This window comes from Staurois parvus, unplaced genomic scaffold, assembly GCF_062004578.1.
Source record: "Staurois parvus isolate SC_StPar_1 unplaced genomic scaffold, SC_StPar_1.0 ptg000108l, whole genome shotgun sequence".
In the NCBI taxonomy this organism is placed as follows: domain Eukaryota; kingdom Metazoa; phylum Chordata; class Amphibia; order Anura; family Ranidae; genus Staurois; species Staurois parvus.
Window position 1 is genome coordinate 1,699,040 of NW_028317904.1, and position 23,795 is coordinate 1,722,834.

At 43.1% G+C, this 23,795-nt stretch overlaps 1 protein-coding gene across 1 annotated transcript in view; it reads right to left on the reverse strand.

The window, feature by feature from the left end:
• The window catches only part of PNKP (polynucleotide kinase 3'-phosphatase), a 114,645-nt gene that overhangs the window by 25,892 nt on the left and 64,958 nt on the right, over nucleotides 1-23,795 (reverse strand). The window contains exons 9-12 of the mRNA XM_089671598.1: nucleotides 13,463-13,511; nucleotides 11,319-11,389; nucleotides 11,155-11,247; nucleotides 3,511-3,607 (exon numbers count right to left, since the gene is read on the reverse strand). Coding sequence (XP_089527724.1) covers nucleotides 3,511-3,607; nucleotides 11,155-11,247; nucleotides 11,319-11,389; nucleotides 13,463-13,511 — 310 coding nt within the window. The remainder of the gene's footprint in view (nucleotides 1-3,510; nucleotides 3,608-11,154; nucleotides 11,248-11,318; nucleotides 11,390-13,462; nucleotides 13,512-23,795) is intronic.

Genomic DNA, 23,795 nt, shown 5'->3' on the forward strand with positions numbered 1-23,795 from the left:
TTTTGACCACACCTACACTTTACAACATAGCCTACACTAAGATTATGTGGTTCGATCCCATCTGTGTCCTACGCCAGCCATAAAAAGGATAAAAATTCAGCTAGTTCAGCAGGAGTCAGTCAAATTTCAATCCATCTATGGGCAGCCTGGTTGCACTGAAGGTGATCTATTGATTGACTTCAGTACAACCAGCCTGTCAGTATTTTTTTGTACAATTACTGCTGTTGGCTTTAGCCATCATTATTGTTTTCTGATGATGGGGGATCCAACCTCTGTCAGAATACAAAAAGGGATTTCAGCAATTTTCTTTTCTTCAACATGTGGTTGAAGGAAAGAACATTCCTTAATATATGGCCAACCTTAAGATCACATGGTCTATGGCTACCAAGAGCTATGTGGGTGTTTCATGTGTTTCATGTCAAAGACAGCTGAGAGACTTTTATTTTAAGACAGACCCTGTCTGGAAGATTGCAACAGTGTTGAGTTTTCCAGGACCTACCATGGTAAGGATAGCTTTAACCTGCATTCACACCTGAGCGCGTTTTTGTACAGAGCTTTTAAAGTGATTTTGAGCTTTGGCATTTTTATACAAGCCAATAGAGAAAAACGTTATCTGTTTCATCATTTTTTGCAAGGTTTTTCAGCTTTTCCATCAGCTTTTATTTAATATTTTTATACTATTCTTTTTTTTGTTTTGTTAGGGGTTCATTATTTATTTTCTTATTATATATTTATTTTCTTTTCAAATAGACACGTCCATTGGATTGCCAGAGAAGCGTGATTCATTACTCCAGAGAACACGTCGTCACTGCTCTAGAGTCCAGTGATGGCGTGTTTTACACCACTGCATCCGACGCTTTGCATTGCACTTCATGATCTTAGGCTTGGATGCAGTTGCTCGGTCATGGAAACCCATTCCATGAAGTTCTCTACGCACTGCTACTGTTAGGAGTTAGGAGGTCTTTAGCTATTGACTCTGCAGACAGTTGCCGACTTCTGCACACTGTGCGCTTCAGCATGCGCTGACCCCGCTCTGTTATTTTGCGTGGCCTAACACTTCGTGACTGAGTTGCTGTTGTTCCTAGTTGCTTCCACTTTGTTATAATACCACTAACAGCTGACCGAGGAATATTTATTAGCAAGGAAATTTCAAGAATGTACTTATTGCACAGGTGGAAAACTATCACGGTACCAAGACTGAATTCACTGAGCTCCTGAAAGCGACCCATTCTTTCACAAATGTTTGTAGAAGCAGTCTGCATGCCTAGGTGCTTGATTTTATACACCTGTGGCCATGGAGGTGATTGGATCACCTAAATCCAATGATTTGGAGGGGTGTCCCAATACTTTTGGCAATATAGTGTACGTTTATTGTAGATTTTGACCACACCTACACTTTACAACATAGCCTACACTAAGATTATGTGGTTCGATCCCATCTGTGTCCTACGCCAGCCATAAAAAGGATAAAAATTCAGCTAGTTCAGCAGGAGTCAGTCAAATTTCAATCCATCTATGGGCAGCCTGGTTGCACTGAAGGTGATCTATTGATTGACTTCAGTACAACCAGCCTGTCAGTATTTTTTTGTACAATTACTGCTGTTGGCTTTAGCCATCATTATTGTTTTCTGATGATGGGGGATCCAACCTCTGTCAGAATACAAAAAGGGATTTCAGCAATTTTCTTTTCTTCAACATGTGGTTGAAGGAAAGAACATTCCTTAATATATGGCCAACCTTAAGATCACATGGTCTATGGCTACCAAGAGCTATGTGGGTGTTTCATGTGTTTCATGTCAAAGACAGCTGAGAGACTTTTATTTTAAGACAGACCCTGTCTGGAAGATTGCAACAGTGTTGAGTTTTCCAGGACCTACCATGGTAAGGATAGCTTTAACCTGCATTCACACCTGAGCGCGTTTTTGTACAGAGCTTTTAAAGTGATTTTGAGCTTTGGCATTTTTATACAAGCCAATAGAGAAAAACGTTATCTGTTTCATCATTTTTTGCAAGGTTTTTCAGCTTTTCCATCAGCTTTTATTTAATATTTTTATACTATTCTTTTTTTTGTTTTGTTAGGGGTTCATTATTTATTTTCTTATTATATATTTATTTTCTTTTCAAATCTTTTTTATTGAGTTTTTCAAAACAGTTACAATAAAATAGATAGTTCAGAATAGAAAATATGTATAAACTTATCTTAGTACCATGGCGCTAGTACACTCTCAGATCTAAGAAAACAGTTGTATACAGGCCTATTGGCCTACAAAGGTATACATAACAGAACATGTCAACGTTTGCAATATTAGTTACCAGCTTGAATTAGTGACCATTAAGATGTATAGTGCGTGCTTATTATAGTCAAAAACAAAAACAAAAGGAACAAAAAAGGGAAGGGGTAAAGGAGTAGAGAAAGAGACAGATAGAAAGATGAGACTAGAGCACAGTTTCAGCCAAGGAAGCAATATGATATACAATACTATATAATCATATTGTGCAGCATAAACCTTCCTTTCCAACAGGACTACTTCAAATCAAATTTCCCCATATGCTGGCACTGAAGAGCCACAGCTCTCTCGCAGATGTAATGTGAGTTTACTCTTTGGATCACTTCCGATATGGAGGGGATCTTCACTGATTTCCAAGCAGCAGTGATAGACATTCTGGCGGCGATAAGTATATGGCCAACTATTGTTCTAAACTAAACAGGAAATAGGTGTAAGGTAATATTGAGTAGCGCCAAATGAGGTGCTGGGCTAGACATCATTACAGACACCTGCTAAATAAGTGCAAAGACCTCTTGCCAGATATTATGAAAACATGAGCATTCCCACATAATATGAAGCAGGTTACCTTCCTTTCCACAATTCCTCCAGCATATTGGTGACATATTAGGATACATTTTAGGTATGGTAGCTACGGTATAATATTTTAAGAGAACAATTCCAATGATTTGTACATTTAGCAATTCTCAAATTATTGCTCAGGGCAGCATCCCACTCATCTCTAGTGAATGATCTTCGTAGATCTTTCCCCCATCTACCTATACTGTTAAGAATATAGAGATCGTTGTCGTAATGTAAGTAGTTGTAGAACCACGAAATACCTTTTTTTAGCTGAATAGGGTTAGTCAAGACATGCCATAGTTTAGAGTCTATTTCAATCCATGTCTTCGGGTTTACCGTATGATAACCTCTAATTTGTAGAAGGGAGTGTAGGCCTCTGCTTGGGATAGTATTTCCTATTTCAGTAAACGTGTTGTGACCCAAATCTTTTAAAGGATTGGTGTTGTGGTTTATATATTTATTTTCTGTTACAGTGTTTATTAATGTTTTAGGGTTAGGGGGTTAATTAATTTTTTAAAACTTTTTTAGTTATTTTTTTTTTCTCCTTGAGCATTTTGGAGCTTCGAGCTTCAAAACACTCAGGTCTGAATGGGGCCTTAGAGAAAAATAGCTAGCAAATATGAGTTCTGCCACACCATCAGTGTATATCTGTAACAAAGCTTACCTCCAGGAAAGCCAACAGTCACCACAACCTCTGTAGAAGATGACACCAGAGAGGAAGACAGGGGTTCATAGAGTGGACCATTTGGATCCAGTGTTCTCTGTCGACAGAACAAGATCATGTCAGCAAGAAAAAATAACGGAATGTTTTTGTACTCACCGTAAAATCCCCATTCTCTGAGTTCATTGACGGACACAGCGGTTTCCTCTTTAAGAATAACAAAGCAGGGTTGTATAGCCCCACCTACAGGAGTAGGACACTAGGCAGAAAAAAAAAAAAAAGGACTTGGCACCTCTTATGGGCAGTCCATTTTGGGTATAAAACCCCCTCTCTGCTATAGGTCTCCAGTCCGTCACAAGCAGTGTCAAAGGAGAGATCTCCCTTGAGGGGTGGGTGCTGTGTCCGTCAATGAACTAAGAGAAAGGGATTTTACGGTGAGTACAAAAAAAAAAAAAATCCCGGTTTCTCTTACGTTCACTGACAGACACAACATCTTCCTCTTTAACAATAACGAAGCAGGGATGTCCCCAAGCAGTGCCAGAATGAGAGGTGGGCAACTATACAATGGAGAAAGAAAAAAACCCCAGGGCAACAAGCCAACGCTCTGAAAGACCCCAAAAGGAGGGGTCCAGGAGCCCTAAACAGCCCCCTGCAACACTTTGTGGCCAAAACTAGCATTGGAGGATGCCAACACATCAACCTTATAGAACTTCGTAAACTTGTGCACAGACGACCAGGTCGCGACCTTGCAAACTTGAGAAACAGATGCCTGATGTGGCAATGCCAAGGAGGCACCAACCAACCTAGGGGAGTGCACCCTAACCGGTAAGGGAGGTTTCTGCCACTTAACAGCATACACCTGAACAATCGTCTGCCAAATTCAACAAGAAATAGTGGCAGAAGATGCCGCCAGGCCCTTCTTCGGACCATCCATGAGGATGAAGAAAGAGTCGGACCTCCAAAAGGCAGCCGTTACAGAAAGGTACACGCAAATTGCACAAACCACATCCAGGGAATGCAGGGCCACCTCTTTAGGGTGCGTTGGTCGAGGACACAGGGAAGGAAGAACAATATCCTCATTAAAATGAAAAACCGACACCACCTTTGGTAGAAAGGAACCAAAGAATGCGTAGCTAAGTGCCGCTGAAAGAAAACAGTCTGAGCAGAGACTTGACCTTTGATCTTATTCAACGCAAGCCTCTGATCCACACCATGTTGGAGGAAGGCCAACCTCCGAGCCACAACAAAGGAATGAGGATGGGACTCTAAGGTTTCACACCAACCAATATAGGCTTTCCAGGCGCAATGATAAATCTCCTGGGAGGTAGACTTACGGCCTTCAACATAGTCAGAATCAGAGAGCCAGACAACCCTCTGTCCTTTCAGAACCTGGCTCTCAATAGCCATGCCGTCTGAGCCAGAGACGCTAAAGCAGGGTGGAAGACTGGCCCTTGAGACAGAAAGTCCTTCCAAAGAAGCAGCCTCCAGGGAGTATCTACCACCAATCGCACTACGCCGGCGAACCACGGACGATGAGGCCAGTCCGGAGCAATGAGGATGAGTGGGATCCCTTTCGGCCTCTATCCTTAGTAGATGAGGAATCAGTCGGAGGTGTGGGAAGGCGTAAACGAGAGTGTACGGATCCCACGGCGCCACCAACGCATCCGTCAGGGGATCCAACAATCGTACCACGAACCGTGGAACCTTCTGATTGAGGTGGGAAGGTGGAAGATTCACGTCCGGTGTCCTCCAGCGAATATAGAGCTGATTGGACATTTCCGGATGTAGGGACCACTCACCTCAATTTAGCCTCTGATGGCTTACATAATTCGCTTGCCAGTTTTTGACGCCTGGATTGTGTACAGCGGACAGAGCCAAAACAAACCTCTCTGCCTATTGCAGAATGTGGGATGCATCCAGTGCCACTGCTGCACTTCTCGTGCCCCCCTTATGATTGACATATGTCACCAAAGTGGCATTGTCCAACTGAATCCTGGTCAGCAGACCAGACAGACAGTCCATCTAATGCAGAGGTGTCCAAACTAAGGCCCTCCATGTGTTAAGGAACTGCAAGTCCCATGAGGCCTTGCAAGACTCTGACATCCACAGGCAAGACACCCAGAGGCAGAGGCATGATGGGACTTATATTACTTCAACAGCTGGAGGGCCATAGTTTGGACACCCCTGGTCTAATGTGTCAGTGATAACCTGATTGCCCTAACTCCAGGATATTGATGGGTAAGTAAGCTTCCCCTGGAGTCCAGTGACCCTGAGCAGAATCCGATCCCAGGACTCCTGCCCCGCCTGACATGCTGGCTTCTGTCGTGAACACAGTCCAGCAAATGGGAAGGAAGGACTTTCCATTCCGTAGAGCCAGAGACCTCATCCACCAAAGAATGGAGGCCCTCAGCGACTGTTGCAGGTGATCCCGAAGGTCCAAGGAGGCAGAAGCCCTGTTCAATTTTGATAGGATTTTCCTCTGCAGTGTTCTCATATGAAACTGGGTTTACAGAACCGCTTGAATGTAGCCACCATCAAGCCTACCACCTGCATGCAAAAACACAGAGAGGGTCTTCTGCAAGCCAAGAGTTGCAGAACCACCACCCGGAGCTTTAAAAATTTCTCAGACGGAAGGAACTCATTGGCCTGCTCCGAATCGAAAGTCAGCCCCAGAAACTCTAGGTGCCTGGAAGGAGTCAACATCAACTTCCTGATGTTCAGGATCCACCCAAAGTCCTGTAGAGAATGCATGCTGATCTCCACACTGTCTAGTAGTGAGAAGCAAGTCTCTGCACGCAGGAGCAATTTGTCCAGGTAGCTGATCTCTGCAATCCCCCATTATCTCAATAAGGCCAGGACCGGGGTTAGGACCTTGGTAAACACTCGAGGTGCAAAGGCTAGACTAAAGTGGGTGGGGGCAAACCTTCATGCTGAGGGAGACTCATCCGTGAGTTTGGAGGGCTTCTGTGGCCAGGGACGCTTGGTGCCACCTCCAGGGACCTTAAAGGGCTTGGAGCCCTTGGCTACGGAGAAGGTGGAAGGAAAATGTGCTTATGTGCCGTGTACGCCGGCCCTGACTTCCAACGAGGTTCCTTCCCATTCTTGGCCTGAGGGAGGAAAGTACTCTTGCCCCCAGTAAGGTTCATGATAATGTCATCCAGGGTAGCGCCAAAAAGAGAAAAGAATCAGCAGGTCCACAAGAGCCTTCTTGGAGGTCTGGTCCACCGACCAACACTTGACTCAAAGGACCCGCCAGAGCTCATGGGCCGTGATGGACAGTCTGGAGAGAAGTGGAGCTGCATCATTGTCACAAATGTACTCTAAGCCCTGGACCAACCGCTCTACCAGCTCCACATACGCTTGGGGCAACGGACTAGAAGTTAAGCCTTGTCGCAGAGCCTTGGCCCATTCCATCAGTGTCTGGGAGACCAAGGCCATAGCCAGCACTGGCCTAAGTGCTGATCCAGTAACAGTGAACATCGAACAGGCCACCGCCTCTTTCCTACAATCCGCATGATACCTAAATGAGGGGGATTCCTCCACTGGAATCAACGTGACCTTGTTAAGCTTGGAGATGGGAGGATCTACCACTGGCAGAGAGGTCCACGTCTTCAGCAAGGCCTCCTTAACGGGATAACGCACTGCAAAGCATTTGGGGAGCACAAAGGGACGATTCGGCCTACTCCAATCCTTATAAACAAATCTGTCAAAATATTCGGGGTAAGGAAAAACCTTGGCATCCCGAACCAGGTTCTGCATATTAAAAGGAACAGGCACCACATCACCCGCCCCTGCAGAGTCCTCAATTTTTAGCATTTCACGCACTGAATCAATAACTGCTGCTACCAATGCCTTCTCCTGTACAGCAACAGAGACAGAGGACCCCTCCTCATCTGAGGAATCAGGGGATGTGTCATCAGGATCCACGGTAAATGTGGAACCGGCGGCAGGATCTGGTTCGGTCTCAGAATCGTCAGAAGACGAGGGCAATGGCAGGGGGCACTTATTGCTCACCTTGCAGCCAACTGCCATGTCCACACGGGACACGAACATCTCCAGGACGGCCGACAATGTGTTTAGGGGAACTGAGGGATCCGGGACCTCCAGAAGGGACCAAGGAGGTGCAGCATGCTCCTAGGCTTCCATGGGATCAGTCCCCCCAGCTAGACACCGCTGGAAGATGGAACCCAGACGCTCACAGTCTAGAAGACCACCCCATTAAAGAGAGAGAAAAGAGAGAACCCCCCCCACACCCGAGGAAGGGCTCACCACCACCGCCAGGAGTTGCCAAGGTGCCCACGTGTCCCACCATCTGTCCCCCACATCGTGTGTACTGAACCCTGCCCCCACAAGCCTGAGTTGCCTGTGGGAGATCCCCACTGCAGGCTATGATAAAATGGCTGCCAATGACCTCCCCCAGCCGGCCTCCATCACCTGATAGCCACTCTGGCCCCCAAAAAATGACAGCTATTCGAAAACTCTGGGAAAAATGGCCTCTCACTCTTTGACCTGGTGATAACTGCTTCATCAGACATAAGTATATATAAAAAAAAAAATTTCAAAACTCTCATATGTTAAAGGTGCTCACCCAGCAATAAGGAAATAAGCATTCAACTGTCCTGATACTAATGCTTCTATCCTTAGGGCTGGGTGAGCACTTTTAACACGAGTCTTTTGATATTTTTAATGCAATATTTTCCACAAACTGATTTAGCGCCAAGATGTCTCTTTTCTTCATCATGTAAACATTAATGTAAATATTGTGCTAGTGGAGAGTAAGGTAGCCCATAATATTAATCATTTTTTTTTTTTGTTCAACTAGCAGGTTGAATGAAAAAAAAAGGACCAGATTCCCCCATCCACATACTTAGTGTGGATAGGGGAATTCTTACTGCTGAGCTGCTGGCTATGGCCAGTGGCACTGATTGATTGGGGAAAACCTGACAGGCTGGTTGTACAGAAGTCAGTTGGTGGAATGACTTTTGTACAACCAACCTGGTCATACAGGGTTTGAAATTTACATTATGTGGCAATCCTTGCAGTCACCCCAACAATATACCAATATTACACTTGTGAAAAATAACCTCAATAAATGTGCTATTTGCTGCTAAACACCGTCAGGTGTTTTCCACTCCACCTGTAAGATTATATATAATTTTATATATATATATATATATATATATATATATATATATATATATATAATGATGTACAGTGCATTGAAAAAGTAATCATACCCCTTGAAATTTTTGTGATGGATCAACTGTGGGTATAAGATTATGACTTTTTTTGTTTTGTTGAAATGGATGCGTTTTTTTGTCTTTTTTCAGCCAGACTAACTATGTAACTACGTTACAACCAAAAATGTAAATGTATTTTATTGGGATTTTATATGATAGACATAATTGTGAAGTGGAAAGAAAATGATAATGGTTTTCAAAATTGTTTTACAAATAAATATCTGAAAAGTGTGACGTGCATTTGTATCAGCCCCCTTGAGTACATACTTTGTAGAACCACCTTTCACAAGTCTTTTTGGGTATGTCTCTACCAACTTTGCAAATCTAGAGAGTGAAATTTTTGCCCATTCTTCTTTGCAAAATAGCTGTCAAATTGGATGTTAAGCATCTGTGAACAGCAATTTTCAAGTCTTGCCACTTGATTTTCAATTGGATTTAGGTCTGGACTTTGACTGGGTCATTCTAAACACATGAATTTGCTTTGAACTAAAGCATTCCATTGTAGCTCTGCCTGTATGTTTAGGGTCATTGCCCTGCTGGAAGGAGAACTTTCGCCCCAGTCTCAAGTCTTTTGAAGACTCTTACAGGTTTTCTTCTAAAATTGCCCTGTATTTGGCTCCATCTATCTTTCCATCAACTCTGACCAGCTTCCCTGTCCCTGCTAAAGAAAAGCATCCCCACAACATAATGCTGCCACCATGTTTCATGGTGGGGATGGTGTGTTCAGGGTGATGCTCAGTGTTAGTTTTCCGTCACACATAGTGTTTTGATTTTAGGCCAAAAAGTTCAATATTGGTCTCATCTGACCAGAGCACCTGTGTATACACACACACACACACACACACACACACACACACACACACACACACACACACACACACACAAACACAGTAGGTAAAATAGGTATTGAACATGTCACCATTTTTCTAGGTAAATATATTTCTAAAACGGTTATTGAAATTTTCACCATGTCCATAACAACCCACGCAATCCATACATACAAACACACCAAAACTAGTAAGTTCAAAAATTAAGTTATGTGTAAAAAAAATGGAATGACACACAGAAAAAGTATTGAACACATGAAGAATGGGAAGTGCGAAAAGGCATGGAAAGCAAAGACACCAGCTGAAATCTATCAGTAACTAGAAAGCAATTCTGCCCCTTGTCAGTGCAAATTAATATCAACTGGTTCAGTCTTAACTGATGGCCTATAAAAAGGTGTCTCATTACCAAGGTGTCACACAAGAATCATCTCATGATGGGTAAACGCAAAGAGCTCTCTCAAGACATTTGTAACCTTATTGTTGCAAAACATACTGATGGCATTGGTTACAGAAGGATTTCTAAACTTCTGAAAGTTCCAGTGAACACTCTTGGGGCAATAATCCAGAAGTGAAAAGAACATAATTTCACCATAAACCGGCCACGACCAGGTGTTACTCGCAAGATTTCTGAATTTTCAGAAGAGTTGTTAAAGAGCCAAGGACCAGTTGTGGAGAGCTTCAAGAAAGACCTGGAATTAGAAGGTGCAATTTTTTCAAAGAAAAGAATAAGTAATGCACTCAACCGCCACGGCCTGTATGCACGCTCACCACGCAAGACTCCATTGCTGAAGAAAAAGCATGTTGAAGCTCATTTAAAGTTCGTACAACATTTAGACAAGCCTGTGAAATACTGGGAGAATATAGTCTGGTCAGATGAGACCAAAACTGAACTCTTTGGATGCCATAATATACACCATGTTTTGGAGGTCAAATGGCACTGTACATCATCCCAAAAACACCACACCAACAGTGAAGTTTTGAGTTGTGAACATCATGTGGGTGTGAGGTTGTTTTCCAGTATATGGTACTCGCAAACTTCATATCACTGAAGGAAGGAAGAATGGAAAAATGTACCAAGTCATTGTTGCTAAAAATCTGCTGCCATCTACCAGGATGATTAAGATGAAACAAGGGTGGACATTTCAGCAATTGCTTTCAAAGAAAGAAAATAAAGCTGCTAGAATGGCCCAACCAATCACCTGACTTGAATCCACTAGAAAATCTATGGAAAGAACTAAAGATAAGAGTTCATAAAGGGGGCCCACGGAACCTTCAAGATTTGAAGACTGTTTGTCTGAAATAATGGGCCAAAATCACACCTGAGCAATGCATGCAACTAGTTTCTCCATGCAGGAGGCGTCTTGAAGCTGTCATTACCAAAGAATTTTGTACAAAAGTATTAAATAAATTTCAGTTAGCGTGTTCACTACTATTTTCCCCATTCCATTTTATTAAACATAACTTAATTTCTGAACCGAATGTGTGTGTGTGTTACTAAATTATATTTACTCTATACAAAAACATTTACTGAATTAGCTCCTGGAATAAATGCTGTCATATGAACTAAACTTAAGACTTACCGGGTTAAAGGTAGGAAGCTGAAACGGAGCCTTCTTCCATCCAAGAAAAAACTCTTCTGGTGTGTAGAACTGTATGCCAATATTAAGAGCAAACTGCAGAACATTACAACAATTAGTACAATAAATTGAAATACAGCCAGATTATTTGCTCTGTAGCTTCCTACCAAGCGGTCACTGCATGAGAAATCCTTCTTCTTGCGGTCTGGAGCCCAATTTGCAGGTCTCCCTGCAGCATCTGTGTGGACAAAATAAGATCACTTATCAGGACCCCCACATGGCAACTCTATTTTAAATAAAATGTATGTACAATCAAAGTTTTTTTTTTGGAAGTTTTTTTTTTTTTTTTTTTTTTAATAGTGAAGAGAAGGGTTGAAAATTGTCATTTTATTTTTTGCTCTATGTCTTAATTTTAGGATATTCCCCTCACTTCTTGTCCTGGGGAAGCAACAGTAGAAAAAGAGATCCCTTATTAGACAGTTGTCACCAAAACAGTTTTCCTGCAATATACAGTCAGGTCCATAAATATTGGGACATCGACACAATTCTCACATTTTTGGCTCTATACACCACCACAATGGATTTGAAATGAAACAAACAAGATGTGCTTTAACTGCAGACTGTCAGCTTTAATTTGAGGGTATTTACATCCAAATCAGGTGAACTGTGTAGGAATTACAACAGTTTTCATATGTGCCTCCCACTTGTTAAGGGACCAAAAGTAATGGGACAGAATAATAATCATAAATCAAACTTTCACTTTTTAATACTTGGTTGCAAATCCTTTACAGTCAATTACAGCCTGAAGTCTGGAACGCATAGACATCACCAGACGCTGAGTTTCATCCCTGGTGATGCTCTGCCAGGCCTCTACTGCAACTGTCTTCAGCTCCTGCTTGTTCTTGGGGCATTTTCCCTTCAGTTTTGTCTTCAGCAAGTGAAATGCATGCTCAATCGGATTCAGGTCAGGTGATTGACTTGGCCATTGCATAACATTCCACTTCTTTCCCTAAAAAAGCTCTTTGGTTGCTTTTGCAGTATGCTTTGGGTCATTGTCCATCTGCACTGTGAAGCGGCGTCCAATGAGTTCTGAAGCGTTCGGCTGAATATGAGCAGATAATATTGCCCGTAACACTTCAGAATTCATCCTGCTGCTTTTGTCAGCAGTCACATCATCAATAAATACAAGAGAACCAGTTTCATTAGCAGCCATACATGCCCACGCCATGACACTACCACCGTTCAAGCTTCACTGATGAGGTGGTATGCTTAGGATCATGAGCAGTTGCTTTCCTTCTCCATACTCTTCTCTTCCCATCACTCTGGTACAAGTTGATCTTGGTCTCATCTGTCCATAGGATGTTGTTCCAGAACTGTGAAGGCTTTTTTAGATGTCGTTTGGCAAACTCTAATCTAGCCTTCCTGTTTTTGAGGCTCACCAATGGTTTACATCTTGTGGTGAACCCTCTGTATTCACTCTGGTGAAGTCTTCTCTTGATTGTTGACTTTGACACACATACACCTACCTCCTGGAGAGTGTTCTTGATCTGGCCAACTGTTGTGAAGTGTGTTTTCTTCACCAGGGAAAGAATTCTTCGGTCATCCACCACAGTTGTTTTCCGTGGTCTTCTGGGTCTTTTGGGGTTGCTGAGCTCACTGGTGCGTTCCTTCTTTTTAAGAATGTTCCAAACAGTTGTTTTGGCCACGCCTAATGTTTTTGCTATCTCTCTGATGGATTTGTTTTGTTTTTTCAGCCTAATGATGGCTTGCTTCACTGATAGTGACAGCTCTTTGGATCTCATCTTCAGAGTTGACAGCAACAGATTCCAAATGCAAATAGCACACTTGAAATGAACTCTGGACCTTTTATCTGCTCGTTGTAATTGGGATAATGAGGGAATAACACACACCTGGCCATGGAACAGCTGAGAAGCCAATTGTCCCATTAATTTTGGTCCCTTAACAAGTGGGAGGCACATATGCAAACTGTTGTAATTCCTACACCGTTCACCTGATTTGGATGTAAATACCCTCAAATTAAAGTTGACAGTCTGCAGTTAAAGCACATCTTGTTCGTTTCATTTCAAATCCATTGTGGTGGTGTATAGAGCCAAAAATGTTAGAATTGTGTCAATGTCCCAATATTTATGGACCTGACTGTATTCTATTGCAGTGACAGCTCACATTTTTCGATTTTCTCTCACTCAGTCCTGAAAAAATGGTCACCAGGACATCTAGAGAGGCTGAATATACCAGCTGAATATATCCAGTGGACCCTACTCAAATCAAAACTATAAAAAGTGACCATTACCTCCTACATAGATACAGTCTTCTTTCTGCATCTTGATGCCATCATTAGCCTAGAACAGACACAAGCATTAAAGCAAAACTCTAGCCAAACAGCTGAACATTGTTGAAGTACATATTTGTGAGCTTGTTTTCCTAAGAAAATATTTATAAATATGATTAAGCTTGTGAACTGTACCCTCCTGCTACATTAGCCAGCCAGAATTGTGACGTCACTGTACATTACTGGAGCCTCCTACATCATTTGTCTGCTGTTTTGTAAAACAGAATTTATTGCACTGCTGACAGTTTCTGAGCGCTGCTTACTTTTCTTGGAAGTGCCAATTCCTGCTTTGCAGTGCTACACAAAGGTTCTGCTTTACTGATTTTGCAGAGAATGCATATCTAGTTGTCCAAATCACTGAAAACAATTATTATTATACAGGACTTACATAACGCCAACAGTTTGCGCAGCGTTTTACAATATGAAGGGAGACAGTACAGTTTCAATGCAATTAAAAACAAGAGAATTAAGAGGGCCCTACTCATAAGAGCTTACAATCTAATAGGGTGGGGCAAGTGGTAGAAAAGATTTTACCTGTGGGGGATGAGCTATGTTCTTTTTTGTAAATCTATTAATGCAATAAATTATGTAGAAGCAAGCTGGTAAAAATGTAAAAGCACCAACAGAAAATGTTTTTAGATAAATTCATAAAAATTTAAATGTGCTCTCCTTGATGATACTCTCTTTAAATAAGGACATTTGAGGCCAAATGAGTCAAAGAGATTTGTGGTTAACAATACATAAAAATTTAAATGTGCTCTCCTTGATGATACTCTCTTTAAATAAGGACATTTGAGGCCAAATGAGTCAAAGAGATTTGTGGTTAACAATACTAACCTCCCCTACTTACACCTCCCATTTTCACTCTCTTGAAGAGCTACAGTGGACAAAGAAACTTCAGTATACAACACACAGGGGTGTGGAAACTTTTTAAAAAACTATAACTGTCCAAAGACTAAATCGGGGTCCCAAACTACCGTACTTGTTCCTTATGACAATCTGCTTGTCCTGATAAAAAAAAAAAAATTTTTTTTGCAGAATGGAAAATATGAAGGGTTGCGGTTTATTAGGCTGATAGGCTGAGGCGCTTTAAAAGTTTAAGTTGCCAATAAAGCCCTTTTCATTTTTAAATGTTTATTCATTGCTAGAAAATTTCTTATAATCCCCAAACATTATATATTTTTTAAAGCAGAGGCTCTAGAGAATAAATAAGTGAGATTGCCATTTTTTATGTCACATGGTATTTGCACAGCCTGCCCATGTGCCTGCCCGTGCAATGGTAACAAACAACGTAAATTTTATTATCCATAGTTGACTATCCAAAAGCCTTCACAAGTTACCAATTTAGATTTACAGAGGAGTCCTGGAGCTAGAATTGCTGTCCATGATCTGACATTCACGTTGATACCTTGCATGTGTGGGACGATTGCTGTTTGCATGTGTGCGGGACTGACACATCCGTTTGCCTTTGCACATGAGCACGGGGGGGGGGGGGGGGGGTGCAAGGATGCTTTTTTTTTTTTTAATCACTTTAATTGCTGTCACAAGGAATGTAAACATCCCTAGTGACAGCAATAGGAAGTGACAGGTATTCTTTATGGAGAGATCTGGGGTCAATCAGACCCAGATTCCTCTTCTGCCCTTAAAAGCATTTGATCACACAACGATCAGTGTGATCAAAAGCTTTCCATTTTTAAAATTGGTACCAGGGAAACTCGAAGTGATGTATGGTCATCTCTTCCTGTTTCCTATCTCATAGAGGTGGACAGAGTGGTTGCGGTCTTTGTCTGCCTCTCGGTGGTGTAGGTAGAACCTTCAGAGCCCCATTGCAAAAAAACAAGAAAGACCCTTGGGGTCATTTCCATTGGTCCCGGGACCCTTCCCACTGATTTCAAGGTCCTTTATTATGGTCCCACAGTGGGACCCTTTTGTGTCGTCTTGGGGCCCTCCCATGGTGGCGAAATGCCAGGGCCTGGTCGCAAGTGTGACCTTTGAGACCCAGGTAGTTCCACCACTTGGATAATCATGTCCAATCACCATGGATCTTTTTGCAATGAAAGTTTAATTGCTAAAAGATTCCTGGTGACTGGACATGGTTAACCCTTACTGACAGATGAGATCCCAATTGGAAGTGCATGATTAACCCTTTCAGATATGTGTTGGAAGCATATGATTAACCATTTCAATGCGAACCAATTCCTAATGCAAATGCATATTTCCACCAGGGATCTGCTAACAATGAAATGGTTAATCATACACTTCCAATACATATCTGAAACTGTTAATCATGCACTTCCAACTGGGATCTCATATGCCAGCAATAAAAGGGTTAACCATATCCACTCATTCTCTTCTGTGTTAGTATTAAAGTGTTAGCATGTGTTTCCCGATCACTATCTCTTCACTCAGCCGCTTCACAGCACACATACCAGTCCTACAGCCTTCTGTCAAATCAGCACACTTGCTGCAAGTAGTGATCATATCCGAGGCCTGCCACACCCCCTCCTCAAGTTCTGCCCAATCACTGCGAGCCTCATAGCAGGCTCCACCTTGAGGCCGGGGAGGAGCAGAACACAGGGGAGCTGCCTGATCTCTGCTAGGGGAGAAGGTACTGATCTGTCCACCACTGCCACCTCTATTATCAGCCAGCCGAATTGCTGGCTAGTCGATAGGGACAGCCTACGGGAGGGCGGCTCTAAACCCTGCTGTTTGCCAGCAGCAGCAAGGATAATTGTAAAAAATAACTTCTTGCCTGGCGCCCGCAACTGCATGTTCCAGGTGTCAGCTGATAGGAATTCAACATCCCTGACACACTTTGGGGTGTGACATAAGTCTGGTCTCCTATTGCACCTTGTAGTTCCACCTTCCAGCTGCTATGTCATTCTACACTCATTAGCTGGTGGAACCACACTGTGCAGCATGAATCCGAGCATCCATCACATCCAGAAGTGTGTAGGCTGCTATAGATTCTTTAGCTGAAACAGCTCCTCAAGAAAGCAAAGATCAGAGCAGGCAACATGACAGTTATTAATTCCAAATAAGTACAGTAGCCCTGCATTAAACAATCCCTGTACTTTGTCTCTGTGCAGAATCTATCATTGCTGCTCATCTCTCCCTGTGCAGGGTGACTGGTCTTGTATTTGTCCCCTATAGTTATTTTACAGGCAGCCTAAGGTGGGTGGAGCTGCTGGGATCCTTGCACAGCTCTGCTCTGTGCACCTGTAATGTGCAGTAAAGCTGGCCATACATTGATTTACATTTAGCCAATTCAGCCAGTTCAGCATGGACCGGTCTAATTCTGGTCAGTGTGTGGCAGTCCCCACTTGACAGGAGTTGATCATCTGATTAACAGTCATCTGGTTGCCCTAAAAATTAGGCACAACTTAAACACAAAAGACAAACGGCAGACAAAACATGATCAGCAACAAAAGAGGTAGATGTTGTGTCCTCCAGTGAAAGCAGAAAAGAGGATTTTACAGCGAGTACAAAAAAAATATGATTTTTCTACTTACCATAAAACCTTTTTCTTGAGGGCAATTGAGAGATACAGAAATCCTTAGACAGTAAGGTTTACACTGCCACGTATAGGAGGTTGTGACATGGGCAAACAAAAAACATTGAAGCCATCTCCCGTATAACCCAACCTCTCTCATACTTCAGTTGGGTACTGGTGTGAACTGTCTGCTGATGGTCAAGGGCAGTACAGGATCCTCCAGTGATTGGCACTTTCTTCCAAGAAGGAAAGCAGGGGTACTCAAGAGCTGAATCCTCACTCTTCAATGAGGGAGCCATCAGTTTAGGAGATTCCGAAAACTTTAGAAAAAGCAGTGTAGTCACAAATGACACAGTCAATGTGGTTCAGCGTAGGGAGCTGGTTACCATATCTGTTGCAGAGGGAGTTACTAAACCTTTCTGGAAGTGAAGATTCTGCAGTATGTAGATGATGTGCAGTGGAGGTTAATTCAGAGCCAGGAGAATATGCCTTTTACGGGGGGGGGGGTCCCAGGGTGAGCAGAAGGGACCATCCTCTCAAAGACCTGAGAATGGCAAATTAGTGTCTGGGACTTCTTGGTCCAAAGAGTCCAGAACTTTAGCTAAACAGCCTTACTCAAAAGGCCATCCAGTCACATCTAAACAAGATTTCTAGACAATAGGACCCTTTGTATTGTTTAGTGAGCCTGAATCTAGTACATTTCAGGGAAAGTCTCCTAAATGTTTCACAAGGCCTTATGGTATGCTAAGAAGAGGAACAAGGGTGGGCATAAGGCCTTGTGTTGGAAGCCTGGACTGGTGCTGGTGAAGTAAACTGAAGGGTCAAGTCCTTACTAGGGAAATGGGCAGTAAGGACTGATCCCTGTCAACTTTAGGTCAAGAAAGTCCCTCAGAAAAAAGGTAAGGGTTGAGGAAAGTCAAGTACTTCAAGGGGTGGAACCACCTGTGACGGAAAAATGACTTTCTTGCAAACTAGAGTGCAAGATTTAAGGGGATACCATTCCCAAAGATAGGCTCCTATTAGTGTAGGAAATATAGATTCCAGGATGAAGAAAACTGAAAAAAACCTGGGAAAGATAAAGAGTAGCCTGACTCAAAGGTCTAGAATTGAGGCTAAAGGGGAAAACCTAAGCACCAATGCAGTGGAGCAAACTACCAGAAGATCCAGCAGAATTAACAATTGATACCACAATTAAAAAAGTGGAGGTACACCTTAATGAAGACGACTGGACAGAGGGGAAGAGGACACGGGATTCAAGTCCTGCAGCTTGAAAGGGAAGTAGACTGTACAAGGTACTTCTGCTGTAGAAGATGCAGGAGGATAAGGCTGTTCTTCCCTGAACAAAGACCTCCTGCACTGAGATAGGAACACATTGCAAAAACAGTGCCATTGCTAATGAAAGTGTCACAAGCAGGTTTGAAGAGAAGACTTCCCTTGAAGTAAAATGAGGTCAGCTGTTGTTTAGGAATATCATCAGCCACATAGCCATAGTTCATATTCATATGAACAAACATTAATCCCATGCATGTAAGAAGTTTAGTAGCTTATAAGAACAACTAAAGCACATGGCTCCAGATATATGATCCAAATGTTCCATGATATAAGGGTTTGTTCTTTTTATGGTGTTGGCGGTGGATCCTTTTGAAGGGATTAAACAACTTGTGACACAGTGTGCCAAATCAAGGTCAACAAATTCCTTTTCAAAGGGAAAAGCTTTGTGACATTCTCACTGGGAATCTAGGATTCTCCTGTTTGTTTACAATACTCATAGAGGAATGGCCTAAATACCAGGTGCAGCGGTAAGGTCTTTGCAGGTATAAGAGCTTTAAAAGACTATAGACCTAGAACAGCCAGCTGATCCACCTCAACACCAGACATTTTCACCCCCTTTCTGCCCAAGCAATTTTTAATCCATTTCTTGGAGTACATCACGGGACACAGAGCAGGCTATAATAATGACTATGTAGGTTATATGCCTCCTATAGGTGAATGGACACTGGCCGACCAATCAGAGAGGACGTCCTCCCCTACATAACCCCTCCTACACAAGAAGTACCTTATTTTTGTAGCAAGCAGTGAAATTCCAGAAAGAGCGGAGTGACCTCTGTATTCCATGATGTACTCCAATAAATGGATTTTACAGGTAAGTATGTAGAAAAAAATGCAATTTTACACCACAAGACAAAGAGCAGGCTATAATAATGACTATGTGAGATGTCCCAAAGCAATAGAACCTTGAGGAGTGGGTGACATCACAATAACTACTGCCATCAATCCAAAAAGGAGCTTACTCAGCTGTCTGCAATACACTGCGGCGAAATGCAGACTCCTCCACGGTTCTGACATCCACCTGGTAAAACGTTGTGATTGTATGAACCGAAGACCATGTAGCGGTCTTGCAACCTGAGCAACTGACGCCTGATGGTGGATAGCCCAAGATGCCCCCACACTCCTGGTAGAGTGTGCTCTCACTCAAAAGGATGGGACCTTATCCTTCAAACCATAGGCTTGAATGAGCAACTGGCAGATCCAATGATAAATAGTTGACCTCGATGCCACCTGCTCTTTCTGGGCCCTTCTGGCAGCACAAAACAGGATTCCTGACCTGTGCCACAAAACTCAAGCGAGTCCTGAACACCCGAAGCTCCATCCAGAGCATGAGGCACTCTTTCCCCTTCCAACTGTGGACTAGGAATAAAAGAAAGGCAAGACACTGTCCTGATTTAAGTGAAAACCGGAAAAACTCTAGGCAGGAAGACGGATGAGGATGCAACATCACCTCACCATTTTGCAAGACCAAGAACGGTTCCTTACATGAAAGCGTCGGCAGCTCATACACTCTTCCTGCCAAAGTGACAGTAATTAGAGAAGCCTCCTTCTGAGTCAAAAGATTAACCACTTGACCTCCAGAGGATTTACCCCCCTTAATGACCAGGCCTCTTTGCTACTCGGCGCTGCACTAATTCAACTGATAATTGCGCGGTCATGCAATGCTGCACTCAAACGAAATTTACGTCCTTTTTTTCACACAAATAGAGCTTTCTTTCGGTGTAATTTGATCACCTGTGCGCTTTTTATTTTTCACGCTATAAACAAAAAAAAGCCCAAAATTTTGAAGAAAAACAATATTTTTTACTTTCAGCTATAAAAAATATATAGTAAACTCAAAGTTGGTTATAAATTTAGGCCAAAATGTATTCTGCTCCATGTTTTTGGTAAAAAAAATCCCAATAAGTGTATATTGATTGCTTTGTGTGGAAGTTATAGCGTCTACAAACTATGGTATAAATACTGCAATTTACACCATTTTTCTGCTATACAGCGCTGCACTAGTTTAACGGACAATTGCGCGGTCATGCAATACGGTACATAAATGAAATTTACATCCTTTTTTCCCCACAAATTGAGCTTTCTTTTGGTGGTATTTGATTGCCTGTGCGGTTTTTATTTTTGCGCTATAAAAAAAAAAAGGCTGCCAATTTTGAGGAAAAAAAAAAACCAATATTTTGAACTTTTGCTATAAAACATGTCCAATAAAAAAATGCAAAAATCAAATTTAGTCATAAATTTCTGCCAAAATGCATTCTGCAGCATGTCTTTGCTAAAAAAAATAATCCAATATGTGTAAATTAATTGGTTTACGTGAAAGTTATAGCGTTTACAAATAGCGGGAAAGATACTGGGATTTTTAGTTTTTTTTTTATACTAATAATGGCGGCGATCAGCGAATTATGGCAGCAGTGACTTATGGCAGCGACCAGCGACTTATGGCGGGACTGCGGCGGACATTCTGACATTGGGGGGTACTGACTTGGGGTCACTGACATCCCCAAAAACACTAATACAGTGATCAGTGCAAAAAAAAAAAACACTCACACTGTACTAATGGCACTGGGGAGGAAGGGGTTAACTTTGATTTGCAGGGAAGGGTTATCTGAGTGAGGGGAGTGTTTTACTAGGGGGCGGGGGTGTGTGCTGGACAAGAGAAGGCTGATCGAGAGAGAGAAAGTCTTCTTTCTCGATCAGCTTGTCCTCGAGCTGTCAGGGAAGTGACAGACAGCACAGCTATTGCAGCTGAGTTGTCTGTCACTGTTTGCCGCCGATCGCCGGGAAACAGCCGGTAAAGACCGGCTGTGACCCGGCGACTGACATCTGCGGCGGTGATCGGCGGGACAGATAGGGCGGCGGCGCGCCTCGCGCGCGCCCCCTCTGTTTACAAAACACACGTTTTAAAACGGGGTTTTGCCTGCCAGTGCCGTATTTCTACAGTGGCAGGGTGGCAAGTGGTTAAAGTGGTTGTAAAGGGCAACATTTTTTACCTTCATACATTCTATGCATGAAGGTAAAAAAACCTTCTGTGTGCAGCAGTGCCCCCAGCCCCCTCAATACTTACCTTTGCCCCATTGAGATCCAGCGATGTGCACTACAGCGTTGGCTGTCCTAAGTCTCTGCCTCATTGGCAGAGATAGCAAGCAAGAGCAAGGAGATAGAGGGGGTGGGGCAAAGCCAAGGATAGGAAAAAAGGAAATAACCCTTTAAATCATACATTTCTGTGGATGCCACTACCTGGCTTCTCCCCAGGAAAAACAGATTTCCAGGCTCTGTAATGGAAGCTCCCTGAAGCCGGCTTCCTGGTGCTCAACAGTGCGGAGATCTTACCCTGATCCTACCAGACCTAGGCTCAATATAGCTAAGACTTCAATTCTAGCAATCATAATGCAGGATACATTATTGGAGCCAAGACAATAGGTCTGGGCAGGCCTGAAGTGCCCAAGGAGCGCCCCCTGCCAGATATACTATGTTGGTGTATCAAGTCCTCCTGGGCTAGGCCAGGCTCCCACTATTATCAGTGTTACCTCTTCCCGGATCCTGCTCAAAAGACATGGCAATAATTGAATTGGGGGAAGACAGACTAGGGGGAACTGGTTCCCAAAGGTGAACTCATCAACCCCTAATGCCAATGGCACTCCCAACCCTGGACACAACCCAACTTATTTTAGAACCTGAAAGTCAATAGATCCACATCCAGATTTCCCCAACACTGGCAGCTTGCCAAGAACGTTATGGGATGCAGGGAACTCTCTCCTGGTAATAATCGCTGACCTCTGGAGAAAGATAACCCTAACAGTTCTTTATACCTGGAATATGAACTGCCGACAGACCCAACACATGCTGTTCTGTCCCAGACAGAATGTGGTTCACCTTTGCCTGAACCGCACAACTCCTGGTGTTGCCCTGGTGGTTAATATATGCCACTGCTGTGGCATGTTGGACCGAAGCCTGACCACAAACCTGTGCAACTTGTTAGTCCAATAATCCAGAGCAACGTGTACTATCCGAAATTCCAAGATATTGATGGGCGATATTCAATCCTGTGGAGAAAAAGTTTTCTGAACTGTAGCCACCTTTAAGCCAACCACCCAACCAGAAAGACTGGCACCAGTGGTTATTATTTTCCATATCACTGTAAGGAAAATTACCCCTTCTCCATATTCTGAACAAACAACCACCAATTCAGACTGTGCAATAGCCTGAGAACAAAGCCCTACAACATCCACCGCTTGGATCTTTATGATAGAATGTTCCTCTACAAAGACCTAGAGTGAAACCGCACGCAGGAAACTGCTACAACATGGATACCATTTCCTCAAGTATATACGTATACCCCTTTCCTTCTTATATTTCAATCTAAACTTGGAATGAATTGCTCCCTGAGCAAGGAACATTAAACTATGCTGAGATTGAGACTCTCCTGCGTCCTCAACAAGCACGGCACCAGGGGTGGCAGTTTTGTGAACACTTAGGGGGCTTCAGTCAGCCCAAAGGGCAGAGCCCTAAAACAAAGAAATGGACATCCGAAATCTAACTCTTGCAGAGAAGCCACAACTGCTGGACTGATCCCATCCAAAACAGAAAGATGTCTAGTGTCTTGAGATCTAAGATAGACCTCACATCCCCGTTTGGCTTTGGGCCTGTCCAGTGTGTTTCGAATCACCTCACAGACTGCCCTAGCACCCTCTGCCCGAGATACTTCTCAAAACAAAGCCATCTCAGATTCTGGAGGGGAAAAGCTTACAACACCTGGTATTTCCAAGTATCCTTTAGACTGTAAGCTCCACGAGCAGGGCTCTCCTATTCCTTTTGTACTGAAATGTTTTGTAATTGTACGGTCTCCCTTATATTGTAAAGCGCTGCGCAAACTGTTGGCGCTATATAAATCCTGTATAATAATAATAATAATAATTCTCCCCTCCAAGTATTAATCAGGGCTGACCCTGCTTAGCTTCCGAGTTTAAATGAGATCAGGCAAGTTTATGATGATGTGGCCGCAGTCTATTGCAGCGCCACCAGCAGGAATAGCTGCAAACCCAGATACACCTGACATCCCTTTGGTCTATCGTGAAATGCAAACACCGCAAGATCACCCCCCACCCCGAGTCCACTAGACCTGGGGACGGGTGGTACATCTGTGTCTCGGCTGCCTCCCCCTTATATAGCGAGGCTCGGGTACCATCCATTTTAGCTAACAGCTTTCCGAATAGATCCAATTAAAATCCCTGATTCTACAATGGAACCAATCTGGATCTTCATGTATGCTCCAAGAGCACATGTAACACTTCAGTGACCATCCCCCTTACAGACACAGGCAAAAAAAAACTGAGGTACTTCTTGGGTAGGAGGGGTTATATAGGTGAGGACTTCCTCTCTAACAGGTCAGCCAGTGTCCATTCACCTATATGTGGCATATAGTCCACATAGTCATTACCATAGCCTGCATTGTGTCCCGGGATGTACAATAAA